At 41.9% G+C, this 25,641-nt stretch overlaps 1 protein-coding gene across 9 annotated transcripts in view; it reads left to right on the top strand.

Annotated features, from left to right (window-relative positions):
• LOC125762566 (protein winged eye) overlaps positions 1-25,641 on the top strand; it is a 286,165-nt gene that overhangs the window by 212,411 nt on the left and 48,113 nt on the right. For 7 of the 9 annotated variants that reach the window (XM_049424781.1, XM_049424783.1, XM_049424782.1 and 4 more), the window contains one exon: positions 11,775-12,106. In XM_049424781.1, coding sequence (XP_049280738.1) covers positions 11,775-12,106 — 332 coding nt within the window. Of the gene's footprint in view, positions 1-3,369; positions 3,557-11,774; positions 12,107-25,641 lie in introns of those variants that run through there. The other 2 variants (XM_049424785.1, XM_049424787.1) reach the window with 2 other exon arrangements.

The raw sequence follows: 25,641 nt of genomic DNA, 5'->3' as shown, positions 1-25,641 counted from the left end.
GCACAACTTTCGGGGGGTACGCGTCTGTGAGGATTTGCTAGACACCCTAACATCCGGAAGGAAACACCCGGACATGGTTGAAAAATTGGTGGAAAAAATCCATAGCATCACCATTTGCTCGGAGTCACTATAGCTGGCCGTGACATGGATGAATTATCTCATTCCCCTCAACGGCTCTATCGTGGCAAGCTTTAAGGGAAAAAAAACTACATAGTACAAGCGTGCAAAAAGCAATCCATGTCAGAAGTACGGCGGAAGTTCCAGAACGTTAAGCGGGAACGTGGACTTTCAAACCTGGTAGTCCCAACGAAATATCGTTGCGGGGTTATCTTGGGCGAGGGATTCGGAAGCCAATTTCCTCAGCTTTACTTCCTTTTGATCCAACGATCGACCGAACCAATCGTTCTAATTTTGACCGAAACTACCAGAACTTTGTTTTTTTTTTTTTGTTTTTGGCCCTGCTTTGCAATTGCCCTTTGCCACAGCGATCATCTTTGACTTTCGCTTGCTCTGCTTCGCTTCTTGGCTTCATGTGTGTAAGGGCAACCAAAAAAAAAAGGTAGTCAAACTGTTACGGAATCAATTTGTCCTACTGGCACATGCTTCCGCCACACTTTTGTTTCTCCACGGGACCGCTTATTCTTCGGTTCGCTTCAACTTGCCTGGATGCATTCAGAACAATTCGCTTGGTGAAGTAGGAGCACCGAGATAAAGTCACATGCCCAGTAATAGGCCATTTGTAACAGTTACCGTGGTTTGTGATGCTATTATTACCGAAGGAGGCCGGGAATCACATTTGCTTCGAAGGCACGATCATGTCCAACATAATCTCGTTCTTTATGATACTGCCATCATGGTGAAGATGGAACGGAAAATGGTACTGCAAATCAGCTAGGCAAAGCAGTATCAGAAGAAGATAACAGAAACCATACGGGTTACGAACCCGTAATCCAGCAACGTTTCAGTGCAGTAGAACGCAATGTGGAGAATCACGTCTCGTGAAGGAGAGTATGTTGTCGTTTTTTGTTTGTTTTCCATATCCTGATGTACTTTTTTTGTTCCTGCATGTTATTCTGCGCTCCCTTATTAGGCAAGTAAGTCGACCATGCCCAGGGACTATAAATATGGGCAAATGTTTGTACATCATGGTTCGTCCGTCCGGTCCATTCTCTACTCCTAGGATGCCGTTATCCTGACCCAATCCTGTGTGGTACTTATGTGCCTTTCTGGTCACTGCTGGCACTGACAGCCATTAATTTGTGATACTTTTGAGATCATTATATTCCACGAGTTCGTACAAATATTTTCGCAAATATGAACCGACGATATGTGGTTGTTTCAATCCCCCATTTTGATGTTTGTTTTCTTGGAAAGTTGTATTTTTTGTTCGTTCTTTTTTCGAACAAGCAGTTAGCTCTGCTACTCGTTAGATGCGCTCCTCCATATGGAAAATGAAGGGTCGATCTTATCATGCAGTAGATTCAACTTCTGTCGATAGCAATAAAACAAGAACAAATCCCCCTTTCCCGAGGGCGGAACGACACACAGCTCGATACACTGATTCTGTCCTCATTTATGTCATGTCAGGCGAGTGCAGCTTCTTTCAGCTTGCCCTTGGAGGTGTAGCAACTCCAGCGTCCTTTTTCTTGTTCTGCTCGAGTAGAGTCTGCTTCTTGTTAACCAAATGTTTCATCTAGTCTGTGTCGCATTATAAGGCAACTTTGTATACAAATTTTGGGCAAAAAATTGATTGATGAACCTCCGAAACCCGTAAGAAGAGCTACAGCAGAATGTAGATGCGTTGGAAAATTATCACAAACACAAAACCCGTTTGAAGTTGAACCGATTCTGATGATGCTTTCCGGTCTTCATATCCGGTGAATGGTTCATTGGTTGAATTTTTCATCAGCCCTCTACATTGATAGTATTTGCTCTGAGAACCCTTCCACGAATGACACCTGTTGTTTGATCACACCATCCGAATGTAGCGCGCAAGAGCGTCCGATTTGTGTGACGGCAATCGAAACCGTACCTCCGCAGGACACTCGTCAGGATATCCGGGTTCGATGATAACGGAAGAACAGCAGCAACAGAAAAAGAAAACAAGAAACAGACGAACGGAATATGGCTGCTGTGTGTGTGTCTTTTTTTATTTTCATTTCACTCCAACAGTTTGATGTTTGCCATTGGGAAGAGGTTAACGTTCAAAACGGACGAGCTTCCAACAAAACCCGCCACCACCACACTGCAATTTGTCACACCGTTTTGGACCGGAAACTTTTTCGATCTCAATTTTATTTGTTTTTGATGTCGATTGTGTTGATTGCGAGCGAATTGTGTTGATGCTGCCGGGTCGATCGGTTGTAAAGTGTTATCACTCGCCATGCCTCGCTGCAAAATGGAGCTCGCACCGTATCCGGAGGAAATATCGGATGCAAACGAACGTACCCAATGCGAATTGGACATGTAGGGCAAGAGTTGTTCGGGGAAGGGAAATACGCGAGAGGAAAATAATTTCCATTCCCATTTACACATCGTTGTTTGCCACACACACACACACTCTCGAACGGGGGCCTATCTTGCTGTTTGCCTTGCAATTGGCAGCACGGTAAATATGGATTAAATGATGTGATCGTTCAGAGGTAATGGAGAGAGTGTATCCTTTATTTTCGCTTTAGCCTTTTCGTGTGGTTCCTTTTTTTATCAAAATGTCTGGATCTTAAATGGGTGTTTCACATTCGCCATGATATGCCGATGATAAATCGTCTAATGATGAACCATCAACTAAGTTTAGCGTTACGCCTATTCTGCTCGGTCTATTAAAACTTCCACCATTATGCAGTTAGCTCAACGGCTCGTTGTTTTCGCAGTCAATTGTATGAAAGGCTTATGAAAAAGGGGATCAAAGGGGGGGAAGCAAAAAAAAAAACAAAATAACACCATCCATTTCCTTCGATGTACGAAACTTCGTGACGTCCTTGCGTTTGGCGTCTGATGAGACATCAAATTTGGTCTCGAATCGTTTTGTACCATCAATGAATGGACAGTTTTCGGTGTGTGTGCCGGTGTGCCTGGTAGATGACACAATGCTTTTCCCTGCAATTTGGTTCGGGTGAGAAACAAAAACTCAATATAAATAAGGGATATAATTTGGGGACAAATTCGCTTTTGACGATGACAAGTGGGTACAAATTGTAGGGTTCCACCGCGTGTAAATATAGCTGATAAGAGTGTCTCGTGTGAGTTGGTACGGAAAAGGAGTCGACCATACTTTCTACCTGTTCCAAAAGACGGAAATATTAGATAAAAAATTGTGACTGGACCAAGTACCACATACCTGAATGATTGGGCACTTTTCACTTTAATGTTTTTCATCTCTTAAATATTTACGTTGTGTTTTTTGTTTTGTGCGACCCTTTTTGTCTATTTGTCTATTCTTTTTTACCTGTTTATGTGTTATGTTTATTTTTAACAGTTCACAATTTTTTCCACATATTTTCACAGATATTTCACGCGTTCGCGGATAAATCCTTGTGTTCTAGCTATGTAAATGCTGGTAAGCATTTTATTTACGTTTCGCTCCTTTTTTTTCTTTTCCTCTTGGGCTCTGTTTGAACAGACTTTTTTGTAGCTTGTTTGGTTTGCTGTGGTGTGGTGTGGAAACTGTTAAAAGATTGTGAACTAATTTTCTTCCTTCCTTTTTGTATATTAATACGTAGCAATTTTAGTTTAAGTTTACAGGAATGCTATGATAAATAGAACTTTTTTCAGTGTATGATAAAAAATTTGAACGGTTTTCAGCAAAATGGCATTGTCGGGTTAAAACTTTAATCGAGTTTTTCGAGTGACGGTTTAATTAACGGTAGATATCACAGCAGAGTATCATAGAATAATATAATATTTTATTTAAAAAGTAAATCTATTAAATACATTGAAAAGTTGATTCTATCTGTATATTGGCAATAGCTCAGTTAAGCTTGGAAATGAATGGAAATATGATGTGTTATTTTAATCGATAAAATGAACATTCGCCAGACAATGCGTACCGATTTTTTGATTGTTTCATTTTTTAAAATTCAAATATAGGATTATTTGGTCACTGGGGACACACGCATTTGGCGTAACAATTGATTCATCAATGCGCCCGGCAAACAATTGACATTGTGCGCCATGTGGCAAATGCGCAACGGAATACTACAAATCGGACATTCCGACAAACAAATGCATAAATAAAACGCTCAATCTACTACAGCGCCACCCGAATGTGCGATGGTTGTTGATCGTCGAGCGGCAAGCTTTAAAACGTACAATATTCCTGCACAAAACTGCACTCGAGATGCACTTTTGTGCTTTTTTTTATATATGCGTGTTTTTGTTTCATCTAATACATGCAAGTTTTCATTTCATGCTGCTGTGGCAAAAAAAGCTTCCATTCGGCATATGTTTGCTCCGGGAAGATTGTGCCAGGCACAGGCACGCGCTTTATGCTGCCTGTATTTATGTGCAGCCAATTCGCTTTGCCAGCGTTGTGATGGCTGGCTTTTTGCCAGGCGTAAATAAATAATTCATATTTCAATTCCGTACCGGTATAGGGAGCCATGGCCACGTGTGCACTTCGAATGATGAAAACTGGGCATAAACATGAAAGACAGTGCTACCGATGGAAGGAAAAACAAATTACTAACAAAAAATATCAAACACCTAAAGAGAGAAGGGTTGACTGTCCATGCCAGTTTGTCTATTTTTATATGTTTGATTTTTGACTTAAGCCCTTCGTCCCATCACTAACAAATGGGCACATAGGTTCTGGGTTTGTGAAACGAATAAAGTAGAAGTAATAATAAAAAATTAGGGAAGTTGATTGAAAACACTTTAAGTCAAATTTAAAAATTGTATTGTATGAATTAGTTCTTGCCGGCACCAATCAGTTCTGTTTGGCTGCTCAATTCAGACTTTTCAAGGAAGTCTTCCTTTATCGTCTGTAGACAACAATTTCTTTTAAATTTTGTCGTTTAGCAAGTATGTCGAGTTGTTTAGAGATGTTTTTTCCTTGCAAACAATCCGGTTATAGCTTGCACGGAAGCATTCTACAACATACTCATAACGACCGCCTCTGTGCATTTTTTCTCGTTGAGCAGTAACTTCATGTTTGGAAATATGCATCCATAACCGGTCAACATAACCACATCTAACCTTTTTTACGCGCAAATGTATGTTTTTCCTTTAGCAAATATCCCAAAAAAAGTTGAAACCTTAAACAGCACAAGTGTACCGAAAAAAAACGGTGAAAGATACAGCAAGGCACCATCGTTGCACACTTCGACACAACATGCTAAACGATGGCATGATGGCGACAACGCGTGTACATTTTTGTAGAATCTTGCCAACCACCGAACATTTCCACTAGTCATCTTCAAGCGCCGAACCAACAGCGCACGGCAAGTACGGCAGCAAGTATCCCGCGGGACTGATTACTGCGGAGAGGTACTTGTAAAGGCAAAGAACGAAAACGACTACACAGGAAGCGTCAAGATAGCCCGTCATCATCAGCATGCCATTATGTTGGCACATTATGCTGTGCGCGCGGGCGATAAAGGGGAAGGCATTAGTAAGGCACCGAATAGCGAACAAGCAGAGGACAGATCGGTCGTTGCGAAAATAAGGACATTTCGCAAGGATTCGCCTCGAGGCGACGTCCCCCGTTGAAGATAGGAAATGTGACATGTACATGCTATATGGGTTTTTGTGCCGTACACGTTCACTAGAGTCGGCGGAATGGCGGCGGAAGTAGTTTGCTGAATGGGGCACTACCGGCATGACGCGCGCACCGTATGTCGGACAACCGTGTTGTCGGACATGTTCGTCCTGTGCATGTTCTGTGGTTGCGTTGAATTTTCTGCTGACGCACAATTACCACTGCATTGATCTTTCATTGAGTGGTGGTTCGATTATTGGTAGGTGAAGTGCCCAAGCATCGGTGGCTCGTCTGAAAGAAGTCATTCTCCACATTGAAGTGTCGATATTTTCTATCGACGATATGCACCGAGAGAATGGAGACGTGCGCCGTGTGTGCGAGGGTGGTTTTACCAAACGAAGTTATTGCTTTTTGATGCGCACGGAAATGAAGATGCTTGTAAGGTTTTCGATTAGTTTTTTGGTACGCTCCTGGTACATGTTTGTGGTTCTCGGTGGTACATGTAAAAGGACGAACCTATGCCATGTGCTCCGATGCTTGTTTACGAAACGATATATTACAGAAGATGTTTGTTATCATCATAGAGTAAAAAAAGGTGTATAGAGAAGAAGAAGAAAGAGCTTCTTGTTCTTGTTTACACTAAGTACTCGAAGAATATATAAAATTAAATGAAAATAATTCATACAACAAATGTTTTTAGAGCAGTTTAATCATTTTATATTGCTATTTTAAAACAAAATGAAAATAAAACAAAAACAAACAAGGTAAAACAAACAAGGTTTATCATGCTATAAACTGATTGAGTATTGGTTGTTTACTGATTCGTTGATTCCATTTTAATTGACCGGTTTGACATCATCGCTGCAAATGACATTAAGGTTCCTTTCCTAGAATTAAAGATTACTAACAACACGCAACACAGACAAACTTGCCAAATGGGCAACTGTAGCGTTGCAATGCTATTGATGCTAATTAATGCCGCCACACATCACTCCTACACACAGACGCACAGCTTTTATTCGACGAATGTAGCAAACTAATGAATAAATATAATGAAGAAGTACTTCAAGCGCATTAGAGCTGTTTTGCACATTGCGTGATTATTGGAAAACATTTCACCGTAGCAATTACACAATGAATGCGCTCCACTATGTTGCACCATAAGCGGATGATGATGAGAATACCATTGAATGTATTTAGCAGAAGTGCAGCCAATGTTGCATGTTTATGAATGCAATTACAATGCATGTGCATCTATTGGTTATTGAGGCTTAAAATACTCGACGCATTAGCTGATGTTTGTTACACTTTTCATTCATAGTATACCAAGGTTTATATGAATTATTAAATTGTCAAAGTTCAATTACATGATTTGTACTAATAATCAAGTCAAAATTCTGCCAAGAAAGGAACTCAACAGAATTTAGCCAACGAAAGCGCTCAACATGTTCCACTGCTTATTGGCAGAAAGCCCATCGGGGTATTGCACCTTGACAAACTTCTCGTAAAGTTCTTTTATTTTTTGTTCAACCCTTAGTTCAAAGGTTTGTGGTTAAAGTTAAAGCAGTACTTTTTTGAAATTCCATCCATTCGCCACACCTCATCCCTTCTCCAAACCAACCCTGGGACGCTTTGGCAGCCTCAGTTCGGCGGGTCCTCTGAAGATGCTTCGTACCGTGTGGGAGGTGAGATTTTTCGGAATTTGCATTTCATCCGCTGCGGTCACGGTCCCGGCTGTGTGTGTGTGGAGTGTGGTGGTTCAACATAAAACAACAATAAAGAAGGGAAAGGGCACTCGCTCTCCTCCGGTACAGTACAGCCCGGTTGGCATGTAGAAGCAGCGGCCTTTTGTTTTTTCTCCATTTTTGCATTCCACTACCATTTTGAAACGAGTCCCCCCCCCTGGTTTACCGGTACGAAAATTGTGCACCCACTGGAAAAGAAAGCAAACATAAATTTCAGTGCTAACCATTATGCAAAAAAAGATAACGGCCCTTCGGGTAGGAAAGCGATTTTAATGGTCCTATCCTTCGAACACACGAAAGGGTGAATGCGTTCTAGGGAGTGGAAAAAACAGGGAAATGAGGTTTAGTCACGATTTTCTGCAGTCAATGGCGTCCATGTTTTAGCTAGGGTTTGGTTTGAAGGTTTTTGTTTTCTATTTGAAAGCATTAGCTACCGAAGTACCCGGCGAAACATATTGGTCTTAAACCGCAAATATTATCATCGGTCTTGAGATTAGTCGTTGGTTGGTAGATAGGGAATAGTGACTAGTTTCTCTGGTGCTGTAATTTACTAATTAAATTACCTATCACTGTGCTATTAGCTCAGGTGTTTGGTGACCGGAACGTTTCTATAAATGAATGTTTAAATTGTACTTTATACATAATTGTACGAGAAAACATTATATTACAATATTTCTCTCATGTGTCATCTGAACACGAAACAATTAACTGTCTAGCCCTTTTTGTATTTAAAAACAAAACGAGATTATCAACAAAAAAAACCGACCCCGAAGTGTCTTGTTTAATTTCCAGCAAAAGATGTATGCGGGATGCTCCCAACTAAATACATTTAATCCCCGACCGTGTCGTGTACTAGCGAAACAATAAAAAATGCATCCATTGTTTTTTTTTTAACCTTTTGTGCGACGGTTTTCGGTGGACAGGCGAGTCTCTTCATCGCCCATCCTAGAGCTTGGTGTGCGGCTTGCAAAAAGGCGAAGCGAGACCAGATTGCATCGCACCGTGTGCATCCTGAGGCGATGTTTTGTTTTATTTTAAACTTTTTTTGCTCTCTCTCTCTCTCTCTGTGCTGCAACGCCAGATGATGATGATGATTGCAGATAATTCGCAAACATCGCAACGAGACGAGGTTCGCCCGCACACCCACGACGTTGATGAGCTTATCTACCTTTTCTATAGTTTGACCGCCGCCCTAGAACCGGGCCGGTACGAAAGTGGTTGGCATTGGGAAAGCATGTTCCGCTTTGGGGGCGACAAACATTTCCACGCGTCCATCGTTTGAACTGAAAAGGGTAAAGAACCGGATTGGTTTTCTTCCCCGAGCTCCAATTAAACCTGTCTTGTCCCTGAGTTCGCCACAAAGAGACTGTGGACGGGCAAGTCCGAGAGAAGGGCTTTTCCTGTCAGCATAATGCGTGAGTGGGTGGAACTTTTCTTTGAATTTTCATTATAATCCCCAACCACAACTGGAAAGCTAGTGCGCGCCGCCCATGTCTATGCCCGGATCTTATGTTTTGTGCTGGTGGCTTTTGTATGTTGTCTGGTGTGTTGTGTCTGGAGGGGGTGACCTGTTTCTTCGGTTCGCCACAACAGATGGCAAAAACCCATGAAGGAGCGGCATTTGGCGCACGTTAACTAACGAACCTCATCCCTGCACCACAGAGTTCGGCGCTTGGGTTTTTGCAAGATGCTTGGGCAGGAAATTGCTTGCAACAGTTTGTTTGACTTTCTGTCGGGTTCTTTGTGGTGTATGGGTGTGTGTGTGTGTGATTAAAAACACGAACTTCACTAAGAAAGAATAGGCTGCCATAGGCAAAACCCCTATTTCCACGTGATGAAAGTACCGTGGATGGGGTTTTGATTATTAAAACAAATAATGATTGATCGTGGGAATAGCTGCAACACCTGTTTATATCTGTTAGAAAATGTCTTTAAATGTTACTCCTCAAAACAAGACGATCGATCGGTTAGCGGCAAGTGTCTTACCTTGACTACCATCAGAAAACGAAAATATATACTTCTGTTTTTGAATTATGACTCCGTTGCTGCCAAGTGTAAACCCTTGCAGACTAACCCTCATCCGACAGCTGGATTCCTACCTAACGTTAATGATCGAATTATGTCATTTCCACCGGCATGAGCGTCTCGGCCAGAGCGTAATTGTCGTTGCATCCAGCTGTTTTGCAATCAATTTTCTTTCTGACGGTTTCAATCACAGATTTTCGGTTTTGCTTGAAAGAGTTCAATGAAAGTACAAATCGCTGCTCGGTTAGTCAGCGTGAGAAGCTGAGGATAACGAGCGTCAGCGTAGAGGTTAACCAACAAAACCAACGTTCAGCATGAGCATACATTTTGCGGAACTACGAAGGTTCAAGATAATGATGGTGGTTTCACTGTGGCTGTTTTTTTTTATTTCTCCTGCATCCTTCATTGTTCAATCGTTTTCTTTTGAATTGTTTCTAGAACTGCTATCTTTGCGGTTTTGAAGAACCGTTTTGTTTTTCTTTGGTTTTGGTTTTGTCAATCATTGTTCGCCTGGTGAACGGTTTCCTTTTTTTTCCTGTCGATTGATTATGGATATAAGTTTTATTTATATTTTTGAAGACTCTACACGGGTTTGTATGCGTCAGATGCAGTATCACCGTAGGGTGCTCACTGTGCAAAGAAATATCAAGCAAAAGAGCTGTGCATTGAATCGCCAAAAACCTTTCGAATACAGACGTCACTGGCAGACAATGAGGAACCTTTTTCCCCCTTAACGATTCTCTTCGGTTTGATTGAAAAGATAAATAAATCCACTACAAGACTGATTCAATATTGATCACGTACAGTAACCAACCAAAAAAAACCATGTGCGTCGGTTAACTAAATAATCAAAATAATGAATTTGTGTTTCTTTTATTCTTATAAAAAAAACAACCGTATGCCGCGTGCCCTTATGATGTGTGTAGCATTTCATTTAGTAAATGTTGTTTTTCTTTCTTCACAACTCCTTTCTTACGGTATGAAAGTGTTCCCTCCTTTACGCACCGTTCGCTTGATATTTATCAGCTTCTTCGTTCGATTGCTTCCCACATTACTTTAAGTGGTTGTTGCTAAGTAAAATAGCTTTCGGTAGCTCTTCCACCCTTATGGTCATCGCAAAAGCCGTCCGGCCAAACTGTCCTCAGGAATATCGTCTTTGTTCTGTTCGCTCACCATATCGCTTCGTCGCTCTTTACGTCACTTTCCGTTGGTCCCATCGGTTGGTTCCGCTCGTTAAGCGATCCATTACTTTAATTAAACGTTAAAACTGCCCTCAGGACGCCGAGTGCGCGGCTTTAGAGCATCAGAATTCTTGCACAGAAAATACCAAAAACAACATCTTTTTTTTCACTTAAAGGTGAGCTTGTGCCGAAGGCCAGCAGAGCAATGAATCCCCCTTTTGTTCAATGGCGACAGAATGGATGGAAAGAATTGGGATACCTGAAAAGCCCGTGGACTTCTTTACCTCTAGGCCGAAGATGTCCTAGTCGGGCGAAAGTGTTTGAATACATTTTCTTAAATGATCATTATCATGTGCAATATTCATCATACTAAAATATAATGAACCTTCGTCTTCTCCTTTCTCTTACCATTGTGCGATAAAGATACCTCTAGATGAAAAATCCTGTACCTTTTTGAAATAAAGCGAATAGACGACACTCCTCATCATGGTGCTTAAATCCGTTCCTTTCGACAACAACTCTCACGGGTGGGCAAATGGAAAAATTTGTGAAAAACTCACGTTCACGCGTGAAAGAAAAACTTTCTTCCTCAACACGGTTTCCGTGACGGGACGCAAAAAAGGGCTGCTGTTTGTGCTTTCGAAGACATAAATTCATTGTCAAGAAAAGAATCCCATCCGCGTTTGCTGTTTCTATCTTAGGCTACGCCGTACAAGCAAGCAGCTTAAGTATAAGTTCAAATATTTGCTTCCAGCGTTAGAAACAGTCGACGAAATGTTGGCAAAAATGTGTCCCCACTCTGCTGAAGGAGTACCTACGTACGAGAGTTGGACGATACAGTTTTGCTATTTAGATAGAAGGTAGAATATTGTGAGCGGTATATTTTTCAACATCGCCGAAACGATGTGACTTTTGAGATATAAAACCCAGCAGTAATCGTAGCGACATTCAAAGGTTTCGGGAATGGTGGTAAATTTATACTAACATTTTGAGTGGATTGTAGATATACATAGATGGTGCAGTGTGTTTTGCAGATGTGAGATATTTAGAGTTTTTAATGGTTTTTTTGTTTGTTGTTGTTCACTAGCATCCAGTTTTGATGAAGTTTTTCTTTCGATTTCATTTCAGTGTGCCTTGCAGAGGCATGTTGGGCTCTACTGCTAATGGTCGTTTAATGGGCCCTGGTGTTGGTTCATCAACGTCGTCGTCATCGTCGTCGTCGTCACTATCTGCCACTGCCGCACTGCAACAGCAGCAGCAGTCGCACACACCGCAACAGCAACAACACCAGCTTAGCCACCATCCATATTCGGGCCTTCCGTCACACCACCATCACCATCCGCTGCAGCCACAACATCCTGCACTTTCTGCCCACCATCATCATCGGAGCATATGGCCATCGTTAGGTGCAGCCACCGGCAGATCTGCATTCGAGTTACAGACCGCAACCAATGGCGAAGGTATGTGCATGGTGTTTCTTAATGCAAATTTAACCTCTGCTCTTTACCGCACACAGACCTGGTGCAAAATTTTATTCTCTGTAAGCTTCATAGGTATATCCGTGCGAAACATATTAAAAGCATTCGAGTTTGTTGAATGAATTTTGCTGTCTTTTTGCAAAATAGCGATTTTTATTTGTGCATTTTGTGCAAGAAGCTATTCATCGTCCAGAGACAATCGAGAGGAGTCACCCTAACGTTAGGTTAAAAAATTAATTGGCTGTACAGCACGGTAAACGTTTATAGTTTCTCAGGTGACTTCTACACCAGGAGGTCGTTTTAGATTTTTTGTTTTTTTGCTTCACAATGACAAAACATATTAAACCTTTGTGTGAGGTGTTTAACCCTCGGTACAGGCGAGCCCGTCACGATGCATTCGAAGCGGTGTGGATAGAAATTTGAATAATTGTACCGCTTATGGCCGCGCCAGGTGCTAACTTTCACGCCATTCCGCTAGATTTCGACCTCCGTCCGCCATCTGAATGGCGGCTATTTCCTTTTTTTCCCCCACCCGGTCCCGATGCGGATGAGGAGAAGGAAGGTTTGGCTGCAGGCCAACGGCAACCTTCCCTTTCTGGCGTGGAGCTTCGATCCTTTTGCATCATCGCTACCATTTCCGTCGAGAATTGCATTCCGTACATGACCATAACGAATAGTACGCTTATTTTCCCTTCATTTTTCTTTTGTAATAGGTTTTATTTAGTTTTTGTTTTGTGTTTTGTTTTGGGCAAAGCTATCGATTCCCTGGAACTGGTTGCAATAGTTCGTTTTTATTTTCCCGATGTGATGTGTAGAAGAAAAAAAGTACAGTTTTCTCCCCTAGCAGCAGCAAGTTCGACGGGCATGATGATGCAGCAGGACATTCAACGGTCCGTTGCATGTTCATTGATGGGCGAAAGAGCCAAGGAAACACTTTGGCGAGGGTGTAGACAGATTGGAACATTTATCATGGTCTGTTTGATGGGTCTGTATGTTTGAAATGCTCCACTGCAGGTCGGTTGTTTGGATGCGCGTACATTTGATCTTTTTTTTTTTTTGACTGAAACGTTCACTCTGGACGGAGTCACTCAGTTACAGCATTTTGTCTGTTTACTAATGATTGCTTTTAGAAAATGTACATTTTTACCATTGGACTATTTGTCTACAAATTCTATTCTTTACAACTGAATGATTTACCTGTGAACAAACTCTCGATTATTTTTCACCTTTTGTCGCTCTTTTTTCATATCTTTTCTATTCTCAAATGTATTGACCTTTTCTTTTGCGTTTATTACTCATTGTGTTTATGTATATTATAATTCTCGTATTACACTTTTAACCAATCTGTTGTGCAAGTTTCTTCGCAATGCTTTTGCAGTCCCAAACTAAAAGTAATAAAACGTGCGTCGGGAAAAAAAAGATTGATGGATGACACTATCCTTAGTAATCCCTTTTTCATTTGAACCGCTACCGGTGCATCGGAAACGATTTTTTTTTTTGGAAGTGTTCTCCTATGTTACGCACCAGTCTATACAGCGGAGTAGTGTAATGCGTCACGGCGATTGAACGAAATTTGTCCAAAAACCCCGATTTGGGATGGTATCGGAGAAAACGAGGCAAGCCTACGATTAAAGTGATTAGAATGACTGTGATGTTTTCCGTTTCGTTTTGCATGCCACTTCCATTAATCTGCTGTCGAGTGTGATCCCGAGGGCAGGCCCGACAGATGACTGCGCTTTCTTGGAAGCTTGCCGTAACTGTGGGAAGTCCTTCCGGTGTTGCTTGGCCAATACATCACAAAATCGACTGAATGTCTTTCGAAAAGGGGCTTTTTTTCCTCACTCTCTTTCTCGTGCGTTGGACAACGTAGAGATCGTTCGTGTGAGTTCATAAATCAAACTCCTCGTCCGTCGTAGATGGGATCATCCTGAGGAACGGTGCGTTGTTCTGCGGATGTCCCCGGTTGAGAATCCACTCTAGCTGGGGGGGCTACGTTGTCAGTTTTCTTTTAACAAATGCTAACAGTATGATGAAGAGAAATTCTGGTTTAGCATCGCCAGGCTTTGCCAAAATGAATATTGATGATCCTTAGATTCCGAAGCACTTAGGACAGTTCGGAGACACATTCGACCCCCTTTTTGTGAGGGAAAAGCATCGCTGATCGTCGTACTTACGTAAAGAGTGCTGGAAGTATGCTTAACATTGGATCACGGTCATTGAGAATTGTTAGCAATTTTACATCCATAGAACGTATCTTTACTCAGCCTAAATGTGTAAAATGTCCCTTAAGAGTCATCGATTACTGTGAAGATTAAATTGAATGATCTGTAGCACTGTACAGACGTAGACCTTGCATGTCTGTTTACTCCTTTTAGCTTTTTTGTTTTCACTTTTTTTAGCACAACATGAGGAAAGTGCTTGGAAAAACCACACATTTTAATAAAGAAAAGGCAAATTATCCCTTGGGTAAACTGATCAACCGTTTCACACCGTGCGCTCGTGATTGGTATTGGTTCCGCAACCATCATCCACTTTGTACGAATTTTAATGCATTTCCCATTTTTATGAGGTGTCTCATACTGCGGGTTGTTTTTATTTTATATGTTTTCCTTGTGAAGGGAAACCAAATGTGGGATGGAGATAAATAACGTATTGGTAGGCAACCGTGTATCTAGAAAAAGAACGCATTTTCTGGGTCTTCTGGACCACCGCAGAACGCATTCAATGATGATGATGATGATGAAGATTTAACCACAAGCTCGATGGAAAACCACACGCCTATGTGCAACGCTTGCGTACGGTTATACGGTCTTTGAGCAAACGGTTATTTCCAGGTTCAGGTTCTGGTTGCTTGCGGTATGGATCGACACAGTGGGAATTGGGTTCTACATACCGAACGGCGGTCGACCGAATCCAATCGAATCGTGTGTCCTGTTGCCCAAAGGTCCTCTGTACCGTTCCTCTGTGGATGAAACATCCAGATGCGTGGTTGGAATTTTTTGCTTATTTCTTCCCTCTTGGAACTCGGTAGCAATAATCAACAACCAAACATAGAACCATGTCCAGACAACCAGGTGTGCAGATATCTATAGTACTTTTAAACAAAAAAAACGCCACGGAGTTGGTATGGAAGTCGAAGTTTTGTTAGTAAATCATTTTTGTTCATTGATTTTAATACGATTCCGGTGGTTTTCCTGAGTACCGCTTGCTGATGTATCACTCTTCCTTGGTACCAGGTGCACCGGACCAGAGCATAGTGTGAAATGGTCATTTGCTAACCAGAAGGATGTAATTTTGTGGTTTTGTTTTTGCGCTCTTGCTCACGTGAGGTTCATATCAAACATTTCACAGTGAATGTTAATAAGTTTTGAAACACTTATTGCTAGAACAGGGAATTCTAGACATAATTCCGTTATTTTTGTTCAACTTTTGGTTCACAGTTTTCTTTGCTGGGTATTAACCTTTCAAACCAGTTCTTAATTAACCCATCACCGGAAGTGTACTATAATCCTGGAAATACCTGCCCCGTCAATCGGCTCAAAAGAGCGTTTCCAATCAATGGTAAAAGCTACCAAGATGATGTGCCACAATGGCGACGGCGAATGAGGCAACCAAACCAAATCTATGACGAAAACATCCCGGTTCTGCTTCATGGCAATTTACTGCGATTAATTGTATGTCCGCACACAGCCTGTCCGGTGTGTCGTGACGAATAGAAGGGCCTAGATTCCTTCACGAGTCGATGACTTGCTTTTGCGATGCATTCTTCGGAGGGAATCAGAAACAGTGGTCTACAACTTCAATGCCTCTGCAGCTAAGCAGTTTGGTTAGAACGAGCTTTTATATTGAGTTCAATATTAAAATCTACGTTAGTGCAATGTGATACATTTTACTTTTTACCATCACGATAAACAAACGTGACGTTGGGGTAGTAAGCCATTCGCTGACGGTAGTCACTTAAAGGCTTGGATTCGGTTCGCTTGTTTACCATAACTGACACCGCGACCAAAACGACATGGTGTGTGCATCTCATACTCATCGTACGATCTTTAATATTCCTCAATAATCCTGCTGTAAATACATCTAGCGTGGTTTGCGTTATGGAAGGTAATATTTTATGTTACAACGTAGTCTTAATCTGACTTGGGGAGTCCAAACCGGATAGCCATTACGAAGAAATAGCCCGAACAGGCAACAGTGCAGTGCATTAATTAAAATACGATTTCTGGGGATCAATTTTTTGGCAGGGGAGCATGAGATGCTCATGGCCGATGGAACGTTTGGTACGTTGGAGTACAGACGCGTGAAATCAGCACACAGCAAAATAGAAATAGGAAGAACGTTGAACATGGGGCCACTGCTGATATGTTTCGGTTTTGAGTGGATTATCTGGAGATTTTTGTCTAACCCATTGTCCAACCTGTCATGCAAACGAACGGCGCTCTAGGGTAGGGCATACGGTAGGATTATCTGACTCGGGAATTGATTGGCTTCGAGGGTGTTGTAGCTGCCACTGGAAGCCGTTTGATGACAGTTTTCGTGATGATTTTACATTAATTTCGGATAGTGAGGGGGGAAGCCCATGTTAACGTTTGATGAGATTTTCTATCTAACTAGCAAAAAGTCGTATCCTGCGTGTTCTCATCTTATATGAGTCTTTCAAACGCTAATCCTCTATATCCGGAACGGGGTGTAGAGACCCTTACTATTGGTCATATCAGTCGAAACTTTAACGATGGTACAACTCTTTTTTAATTTATGCTAGCATAACATTTTTAAACTATGCAAATTTATTTGAAAACGAAAAGATTTTTTTGAATCACTAAATATTACTTAAAAATTTCCTTCCTAGGACTTTCTAAGAATTAGCGAAAATCATTTATATTTAATATTTCCATGTTTTTACCGTGTTTTTTAATGAAATTGGACGAGTTGAAATTGAATTTTTTATCCATTTACGAAACATTGGGTTACAATTTATAGCTATACAAAATTGAATCATCCAGTACGGTGCAGCATAAACGGAACCGTTTCGAATGCATCAGCCTATTTTCAGATGCATTTTGTAACCGATGAAATCTGCAAACAAATAACAATAACCATTTGAAGCAACAGAGAAATTTCCTGACCATTTTTTGCCCACTCATCGTACCGTTGGGGAAGCCATTCGTGGAAGTGCATTCTACGCCTTTGCTGTCGATTTATTGCAAGCATCACGGCTGAACAGGCGGTGCATCTACCGCAAAATGCATCCGAAATGCGTCCCATAGTCGCGAAGTAACTTTTCCCGCAACAGTCCGTGTATGGACCACGGACGCTTGATGCTGGCAAAATACAAACGATTATCGTAAACTAAATAATAAACACTTGTCCACTTTCATCGTTTGTGGCCCGGTTAAAAGTGCAGCGAAACCGAAGACAGAAGCTATCCGGTTGCAGATCGGGTGTATTGCAGCGTTGGTCAGTTTTCAATCCACCAGTCAGCCAGCCATCTGGTCAATTTTTGGCAAACTGCAGCTGCAATCCTATGCGGAAATGCATTCGGAACACTCCCATGCATCACGCTACACACACACACACACTCTGTGAATGCACAAAATAATCGTTATTCTAATTTTATCGAGACAATTTAAAACAATCAATCGATCGACCGGGGCGAGAACGAGTGTTGAAGGAAATTATTTTATTGTTATTAGGGAATTTCTGTACCGTTTGTAGCGAGGCATTTTGTTGCAATGGTGTGAAATGGGCAACATTCGTAAGTCTTTTAATGGTTTTTTTCGGTGCTTGGACAGTTGAAATTTACATTTTTATATGCGAAGAAGCCTATGGTGAGTTCTTATTTATTACACTTTTTACTGTCTACCATTTGGCACTGTCTTTTGCATGCGTTCTTTCGAGATTCAATAATCACAAAAGTTCGTTCATTGCCGGTTTTCGATACGAATATATTACCCAAAATCCACTTCCGCCATTGATGACAGCGAAATATCGAAGAGGGCGTTACAATGGAACGAAAACATACTACAAACATTTCTCATTTCAACATAGTCTCATTTTTATTCTTTAAAGAGTGTTGGAAGACTCGCTTCACATGAATCAGTCTTCATTTTTCCTCTTTGGTAAGCTGGCTGGTTAATGTTTTTTTTTTTCGTCCAATATTGCTAGCAGTGCGTTTGAAGGAAAAAAGGCCCTTCTTATGGTACATATTTTTCTGCAGAAAAGTTCCTTCCCCGAAGCCAAAAGAGTAGGCTTTCTCTGAGACGATCCCACCCAAGAATGCCTCCTGAGAATTGACGCACAACCAGGAAGAGGAAGAAAATTTAAATTTATTCGCAAACTCGTCTCAAACAACAGTGTAAGGCGACGGAAAAGTTTTCCCTATTTCTCGTCGGCCGTGGGCTGGTGTTTGATGAAAGATTTTTCGGCGTCGATGAAAGTCACTTCAATGGAAATGATTTTCTAGCCTAGAAGAAGCGTTAGAACGGGCAAAAGAGACGCCGATGGTGACGTTCTTCCGTTTGTTGGTTTCAAGAAGGAAAAAGACCATAAAAATTACTGCTTCACTTGCTTGCGAGAGCCCAGGAATGATTGTAGTATACGGGTGAGATTTTAAATCAACGCGCCTTGGGTAACTCTTACTGGAGGAGGGCAAGAGATTGATTTATGTAAAGGATCCACTTCAGTTGGTGTTGGGGCTCTTCCGATACAACGGCATATCGGCAAGCTGCTACCACCTTTTGGCCAGCTTTGAACGGAAGTGAATGAAAACTGTGTGTTTTTTTTATTGTCGTACCTCTCAGCCCTATAATGGCTTTAATTTTTCGCGCCAATTTTTCGTGTCTTACCTGTCATGTTATGAGCGTCGATGCCTGATCAACCGAAACCTTTTCCAACGGAATTGGGCACGATTTATTAGTGGCAAAGAATTCGGCACCGGGTTGATCGAAAACCGAACGGGGAACGGTAAATTTACCGTCCCAGTCGATGACGCTCGGCATTCTTGAAGGACGTAAAAAGGCAAAAGTTCGACATAAAGTTTGGCGTTCATGTCGTGTACACGGGCTGACAGTTAGAAAATTGGAAACCTCACTCCTCTCTAACCACTTCCTCTGTTCAGTACGTCAATGGGATTACTACTAAGAAATACTACCAAATCCACGGTCACATTTGGCTGCTGTACTGCTCCAAAATTCTTCAAAGTAATTTCCAACTGCACAACGAAACCGACGAACGAAGGCATTACGACGGACGCTTGCAAGTCGGAAGTACGCTACCAAAATTGTAAATTTCCAAAAGCCGTAACTCTTACTACGTTCGTGGATAGTTTTGGGTTACGGAAGTTCAAAGTATCAGCAGGGTTAACGCCATTGCCAGTTGGAACCGTGCAGTGCTTGAGCGCACTAATGCATTCTACAGGAAAAATCGCTACTAGCTTAATCGAATGTAATGAATATTGATGACACTTCAATCATTTTGGAGCAGTTTGGAACATGCTGCTTGAAATATTCCTAGTAGGTAGCACATAATAGCTACTACTACGTACATAAAAAAATCATCACCACAATGTACAATTCTCTGCTGCGCCCTACGGTTGGACCGGTCCAGACATATTAACATATTTAAGTTTCGTAATTCTATTAAGTTTTCAAATAACTGCAGATTTATTCCGTCCATTAAGGCGTACATTCAATGGTCTTTAATGGAAGAGTTTCACATTTTCGAGAGTCATTTAAAACACTCATTTAGCGCAATCAACGCGCGAAGAATAGAATTACACCGACCACTATTCAAATGCAGACATTCCCCGAAAATTGACCCGCAAAACAAATTTTCAGTATTTTAGATGAGGTGTTTTTCTGCCGTTTTGCTTTGTTTTGCTTCCCACCGGATTTTAATGCGCGAGGGCGCTTTTTGATGTTGACGGGCCCGAAAATTCTATTTTCCACTGTCCGTTTCCCGACGTGTTTCCCGACAAAAGCCTAACCTGCGGAATGGACGAAAATGGGGCCGAAAAGGTGAACGTGCATGGAAATAAATTTCAAACGGTGCGCTAACGCGCTCAATTGCCCCCTTTACTGCTCGGTGTGGCTACTGCAGTTTAACCGTGGTGCATTTCATTTGATTTAATGAGATGATTTCTGCCTGCTGCCTCTGCCTCTGTACACGCTTGGGGCGTGGGACTTGTTGGCGTGGCACCTCCGTAGTCAATTGGCGATAACGATAACACACCGCACGAACACGGGGCGCGTCTGGCTCGTTAGCCAACGTACACGTGGCTGTGCTCGGGTTGTGGAACGGACTGCAAGGGGGAGGTCCACGAGGTCCGAGATTCGCTGGATACGCGGGAACCCAATTTGCATATATCGGTTTCAACTATTATCGCTCGTCGGTATCCAAGGCATTCGGTTTAGCTAAGCGCAGTTCCGGAGAAAGCTCCCGGCGAGGGTTTGGGAGTATAACCACCTCAGAGCACCCACTTCCCCAACATTCCCGTAACCTTTTGCCATCGTGACGGAAGTGGTTTTTGCTGTTTGGAAGCTTTCGGTAGCGTGTGCGAGTGCTGAAGTGGTTCTAAAATAACAAACCCAAAATCGAATTTCGGTCACTTGTCGAACTCGTAATGAGAGCATTTCCAATACTAACTGCTAGCCACAATGGTTTCGGTGGTTTGAAATACTTCAAATATTTGCCCAATTCTTAATCGCATCAAACAGTTTGGCGGCGAGTGATTATTAAGCTATTCCAATTCACCAAACAGATATTCCGATTGGATTGCTTACCATACCTTGATATGATTATGTTATATGGTAGCAAACCCCCTAAATGGTCCAACCTGGATGATGTTTTTTTTTATTCTGCACTATAGTAACATTAATTGAGCATAACATAAGTTGGTAAACAACTTTGATGCGATTGAGTGAATCGTAAAATCTTCTCATGTTCACCCACTAAGCCAGATGGCAGATAGAACGCACCCGTTCTCGGTAATCGCCACCAACGGCGCCTTGGTCACGTATCAGCATAATCATGATTCTTCGTTATGGCAGAAATAAGATAGAAAAAAACGTAGCAAAAAAAACCAACCAAGTTCCATAAATGTAGAGATTTGCTAGCTCCGCGCTCCTCCTCCTTCTAGAAGACGTGGTCATGATGGTGCCTTTTTTGCTTGCTATTTCTTATAGATTGTTGCTTTTAAGCTGACAGAAAAAAACACACACCAGGAAATGACCACTTCCGTGACACCGGCAGGGATAATTTTTATTTATTTCCATCGATAGAACAACGCGGGAAAAAAAAACTGAAACCCGAATGGAAAGAAACATTCCTACCGGTGTTCGATAAAAATGGTCAATAAACTCCATTTGCTATCGTGCGCTAGCGTTCTGGGAGGGAAAAGCCATAGCATTTGTTGGTTTCTTGTACGATACCGTCAGTGCTGGCCCTGCTTTGGATCACTCTTCGATGGGTTTTTATTTCGTTATGGTTGGTGTGGGTGGAAAATCAATCGCACCTCGGTGTGTGTGTGTGTGGTCAGCGTGATCCCGTCGTCTGTTGTCCCTCTGGCGATTTGATGAGCGTTGGGATGTGAGCAAATTCCGTCTATCATCGTACCATAATTCATCCATTCTAACGATCAACTTTTTCCACCCGGTCCAAGTGCAGTGCCAAGTGGCCGCAAGCGGTACCATTAATTCCACCGGACAGTCAAGGAATGAAGGCGTTTTCCATCCACCCCGCTCCACCGGTGTGCTCCTGGTGGAAAACAAACAGATGTGTTTGTGGATATTTTTTCCTCGATTTCCTTTTGACGCTTAACGTGCTGGTGGGCACAAATAACCACTCCTCGATTCCGTAAGCCGTGCTGTGCGCGCTGCTGTGAAGGAAAAGAAAACAGTGCACACCGTGTTATGCAGGGGAAAATGCTTTTTAATCATGGTGTGAATTTTCCGGCCACTTCCGGCCTTTGACCAGCAAATTGCAAACCGAAAAACTACCAGCCAAGAAGCGCTGCCCAGTCATCACTTCTCATTCGACAGTCATCGTCTTTAGCGATTCTTTTGGTTCGCATTCTATTTGATTATTCTGTCCTGCCGTGGTCCGTAGGTTGCTTCCACGGCAAACGAAGGAAGCCTACGATCGAACTTCACAACAAAACTAGTGGCGAAATAAGCAGGGCTCATTTTCAGCTCGATAAGACTTCTTTGCTTACCATTCGATTGTATTCCCTCGAGCAAGCAAGCATCCCTTTAGCCTAGACCTCCCACAGAAAACTTAGTTCACAAGCAGTTGAATAAACAGTTTTCGATTCGGCTCAAAGTTTTTTCCCCAGTTCATCGACGTCGTTTCGTTTTCTTGGCGAGCGTGTATTGGGTGTAAATAAAACGTTTTTGCCCCAAGTTCTATCTCGCTAAGGGAGAGAAAAAGATTGTTTCCACGCTACAGGAAAGAAATTGATTTTTTTTTGCATTTAAATGAATTTCTTTTCATTTTCTACTTGGAATTCAAGTGCAGTTTGCTTGAAGTTCGGAGAATATGATTTTCTTATCGGTTTCGTATTTTTAAAAGCACCATAAGCGCTCAACTATTAAACTTAGTAACCGACATTAAAAAATTGGTACCTACCTAAATACTTAAAAAAAACTCCAAGGAACATGCATTTTAAGCAAGAATTTGTTAATTCTAGCCAAATAAAATAATATAGACGGTTCGTTTATCATTGAAAAGGTAATAAATACGATATTCACAGGATACAATGTAGCAAATAATTGCAAATTTCCTATCTACAATACGGAGCCTAAGGGACAACTCATTTGGCGTTGATAAAAATGCATAAGCGAACCATGGCGGTGAAGGCAAACAGAGATGTTTTTGGGGTGGTGAATAATAATAATAAATGATAACGCCACAATCAGTGTCGCCGGCTTTGAGGTTTCGGTAATGAACTGCAAACAACCGAACGCATAATCGCCAGTAGTTCCCTTTTGGTGTTGGTGTCCGATAGGGAAAAGCTGAATTGCAAGCCAAAAAAGTTGAAAAGAGTGTAAAAGAAAAAAAATCATTCAATACGAACTGTGGTGGGTATTTGCATTAAATTATATATTTAAATTACGCGTGCCTTGGTAAAAAAAAATAGCGGAAAAGATTTTAACGGGATGCTTTGTATTTTGTTCTCGGAATTTTAAGATTTTATAGAAATATTTACACTCTGCATAAAAAAAAAACCTTGAAAGTAGTTATGTCAAGCTGAGGTCCGCGCTGAGGACAACGCCTAGGTCAATCACCATAATCTGAACGCATGGAGAATTGATACAAAGAAAATCCTCACGTAAATCAGAACACCTACCAACCAACCAGAACAATCGGGCGTGAAAAGATAATGAAAAGCACAATAAAAATAAATATAAATTTTCACCTTTTCCCGCTTCATTCCTTAACGACCAGCCCTCACTTACCCTGCTATGTGGCACACGACAATCAACCAGCCAACAATTGGCCAATTGCATTCGAAAAACAGCCACCAAAGGCCCCAAAAGGAAGCGAACCGTTTCTGTTCATCAGTGTTGTTGGAAATGGAAAATTTTGATCGTGTTGGTTGATAGTGTTGGGAATGGGGGGATGGTGGAAAAAATCGTTTTCCCCCATACCCGCCCCCCTACCCCCCAATTTCCATGGCCATGTTGAGAGATTCCATTCCAAACGTGTCCCGGACGTATATTGAAATGCGGTTAAGGATAATGATTTTTGTGTGTGCATTTTTGCCGTGGAATGAATGCAAATTGGGGATTCGCTTTTTTCGTGTTTTTTTGTTGTGTTTGAATTTTTGAGTTATGATAATTTTATTTCCGCTTTCACTCACCGCGGATCGCGCGCGCGGGTGGCTCGTTTTATGGTGCCTCAATTTCAATTAATTACAAAATCCCTCTTTACCAGCAGAACACAGACACACAACCGTAGATTTGCCGGATGGTGAATCAATGGTAGAGATTCGTGAAACCGAATAATCTCTTCTTGTCACAACGCTGGTAAATTTATCAGGCGCATTCGTTTTTTTTGAATATTGGTTGTCATATTTTTGTGTTTTTTTTTTCTTCTTTGGCTCAGTGATGCGTTTGCAGTGGGTGTGTTGAATCATTTAAATTTCATTGCGTTTTAAATGCTTTATTATTTGCAACCACCTTTACGAATGGTAACAGGTACAGCTTACTGTCCCAACCACTTACGCTAGCAGTAGCAACAGCAGCAGCCACAGTAATCATAAACATAAATCGCAACAATCCGATATGCGCCGGAAAATGGCTCCACCATTCGCCAGAAGTGTGATAATAATTTATTAACGAATGCCTCGTACCAAAGCGCACCAGGTACTAGGTATGGGTCGGTAAAAAGCTTTACTTCTCACTGATTAACCACAGCTTAATGCCTTATTGTTCTGCACCGTTTAATTACTTCTCCAGTTGAAACAAAACAGAAAAAACAGAAACATTTATGTTGTTTGACACTGGTTTGATTGCCTAAGGCCGACAACACGTATTTAATGATGCCTTTGTTAAGTTTGTTGTATTTGTTGACTAATCCTGTTTGAAAAAAAAAACAATCCACAAAATGAATGATGTTTTCGTATTGGATTATTCGAAAACTTCTCCGCTCTTGTCCAAAACGAGTGCTTCATGCACTTCGCAATTGATTAGAATCGATTGATGAATTGGTTAATTCAAAAGTCTTGTTCGTGTCTATACCTCACTTTCCCGAAAGGGCCGGGGTTTTGACTCCAAACAAAAGGCCATCCCATCGTCGTCGATGATCATTCTCATCACCATCATCATCATCTTCATCGATTGCATGCTATGAATAATGCATGATTTGTTGCGGGCCAAACGCACGCAAGCAAGAAATAAACTAATTTTCCATCTTTCTTTGGCCCGCTAAAGGCCCGCGTGATGGTCTCGGGAATTTGGACGCAAAACAAAACTCAACCCAGATCCAGTTGTCCCTGCAGTTTGGTTCATGCAGCCGAAAAAGCTCTGTTCTGGAAGGAATGTTCGCTTTGCTTTCCGTCCTTCGTACTACACCACGTGTTCCCCCGCCCCATAGGAAGGTCCACAAAATATCCACAAAATGTCTCCCCACGTACCCGTACAAGCAGAGCGCGCACACCCAGTAGCATACGGTCGCCACAACACTGCACCGACCGAACCATGTTGAATAATCACCCAAACAATCGGTTTTTCGTCATTCCAGTAGGCTCTTCGCTTGAGCATAATCCAGCATAATACATTATTCACGACCATGCCGACCATTGTTGCCGGAGTACGTCCATCGTCGATGTGTCGTCGTCGTAGACGTACTTCACGATGTTTCACGTGTGTTGTGTGTGTCGCCTTGCATTGTCCCGACGAAAGAACGACGAAACACATCTCTCCGGGGCCGGGGTCGGTTCAAGGAGGTGCTAGGTTTGGATGGTTGTAAACTCCCGGGTCTGGTGGAGGGGCACAAAAACATAAAATTAACCTCCG

Source organism: Anopheles funestus, chromosome 2RL, assembly GCF_943734845.2.
Source record: "Anopheles funestus chromosome 2RL, idAnoFuneDA-416_04, whole genome shotgun sequence".
Taxonomy (NCBI): domain Eukaryota; kingdom Metazoa; phylum Arthropoda; class Insecta; order Diptera; family Culicidae; genus Anopheles; species Anopheles funestus.
This window is presented reverse-complemented; position numbering and strand designations above follow the sequence as displayed.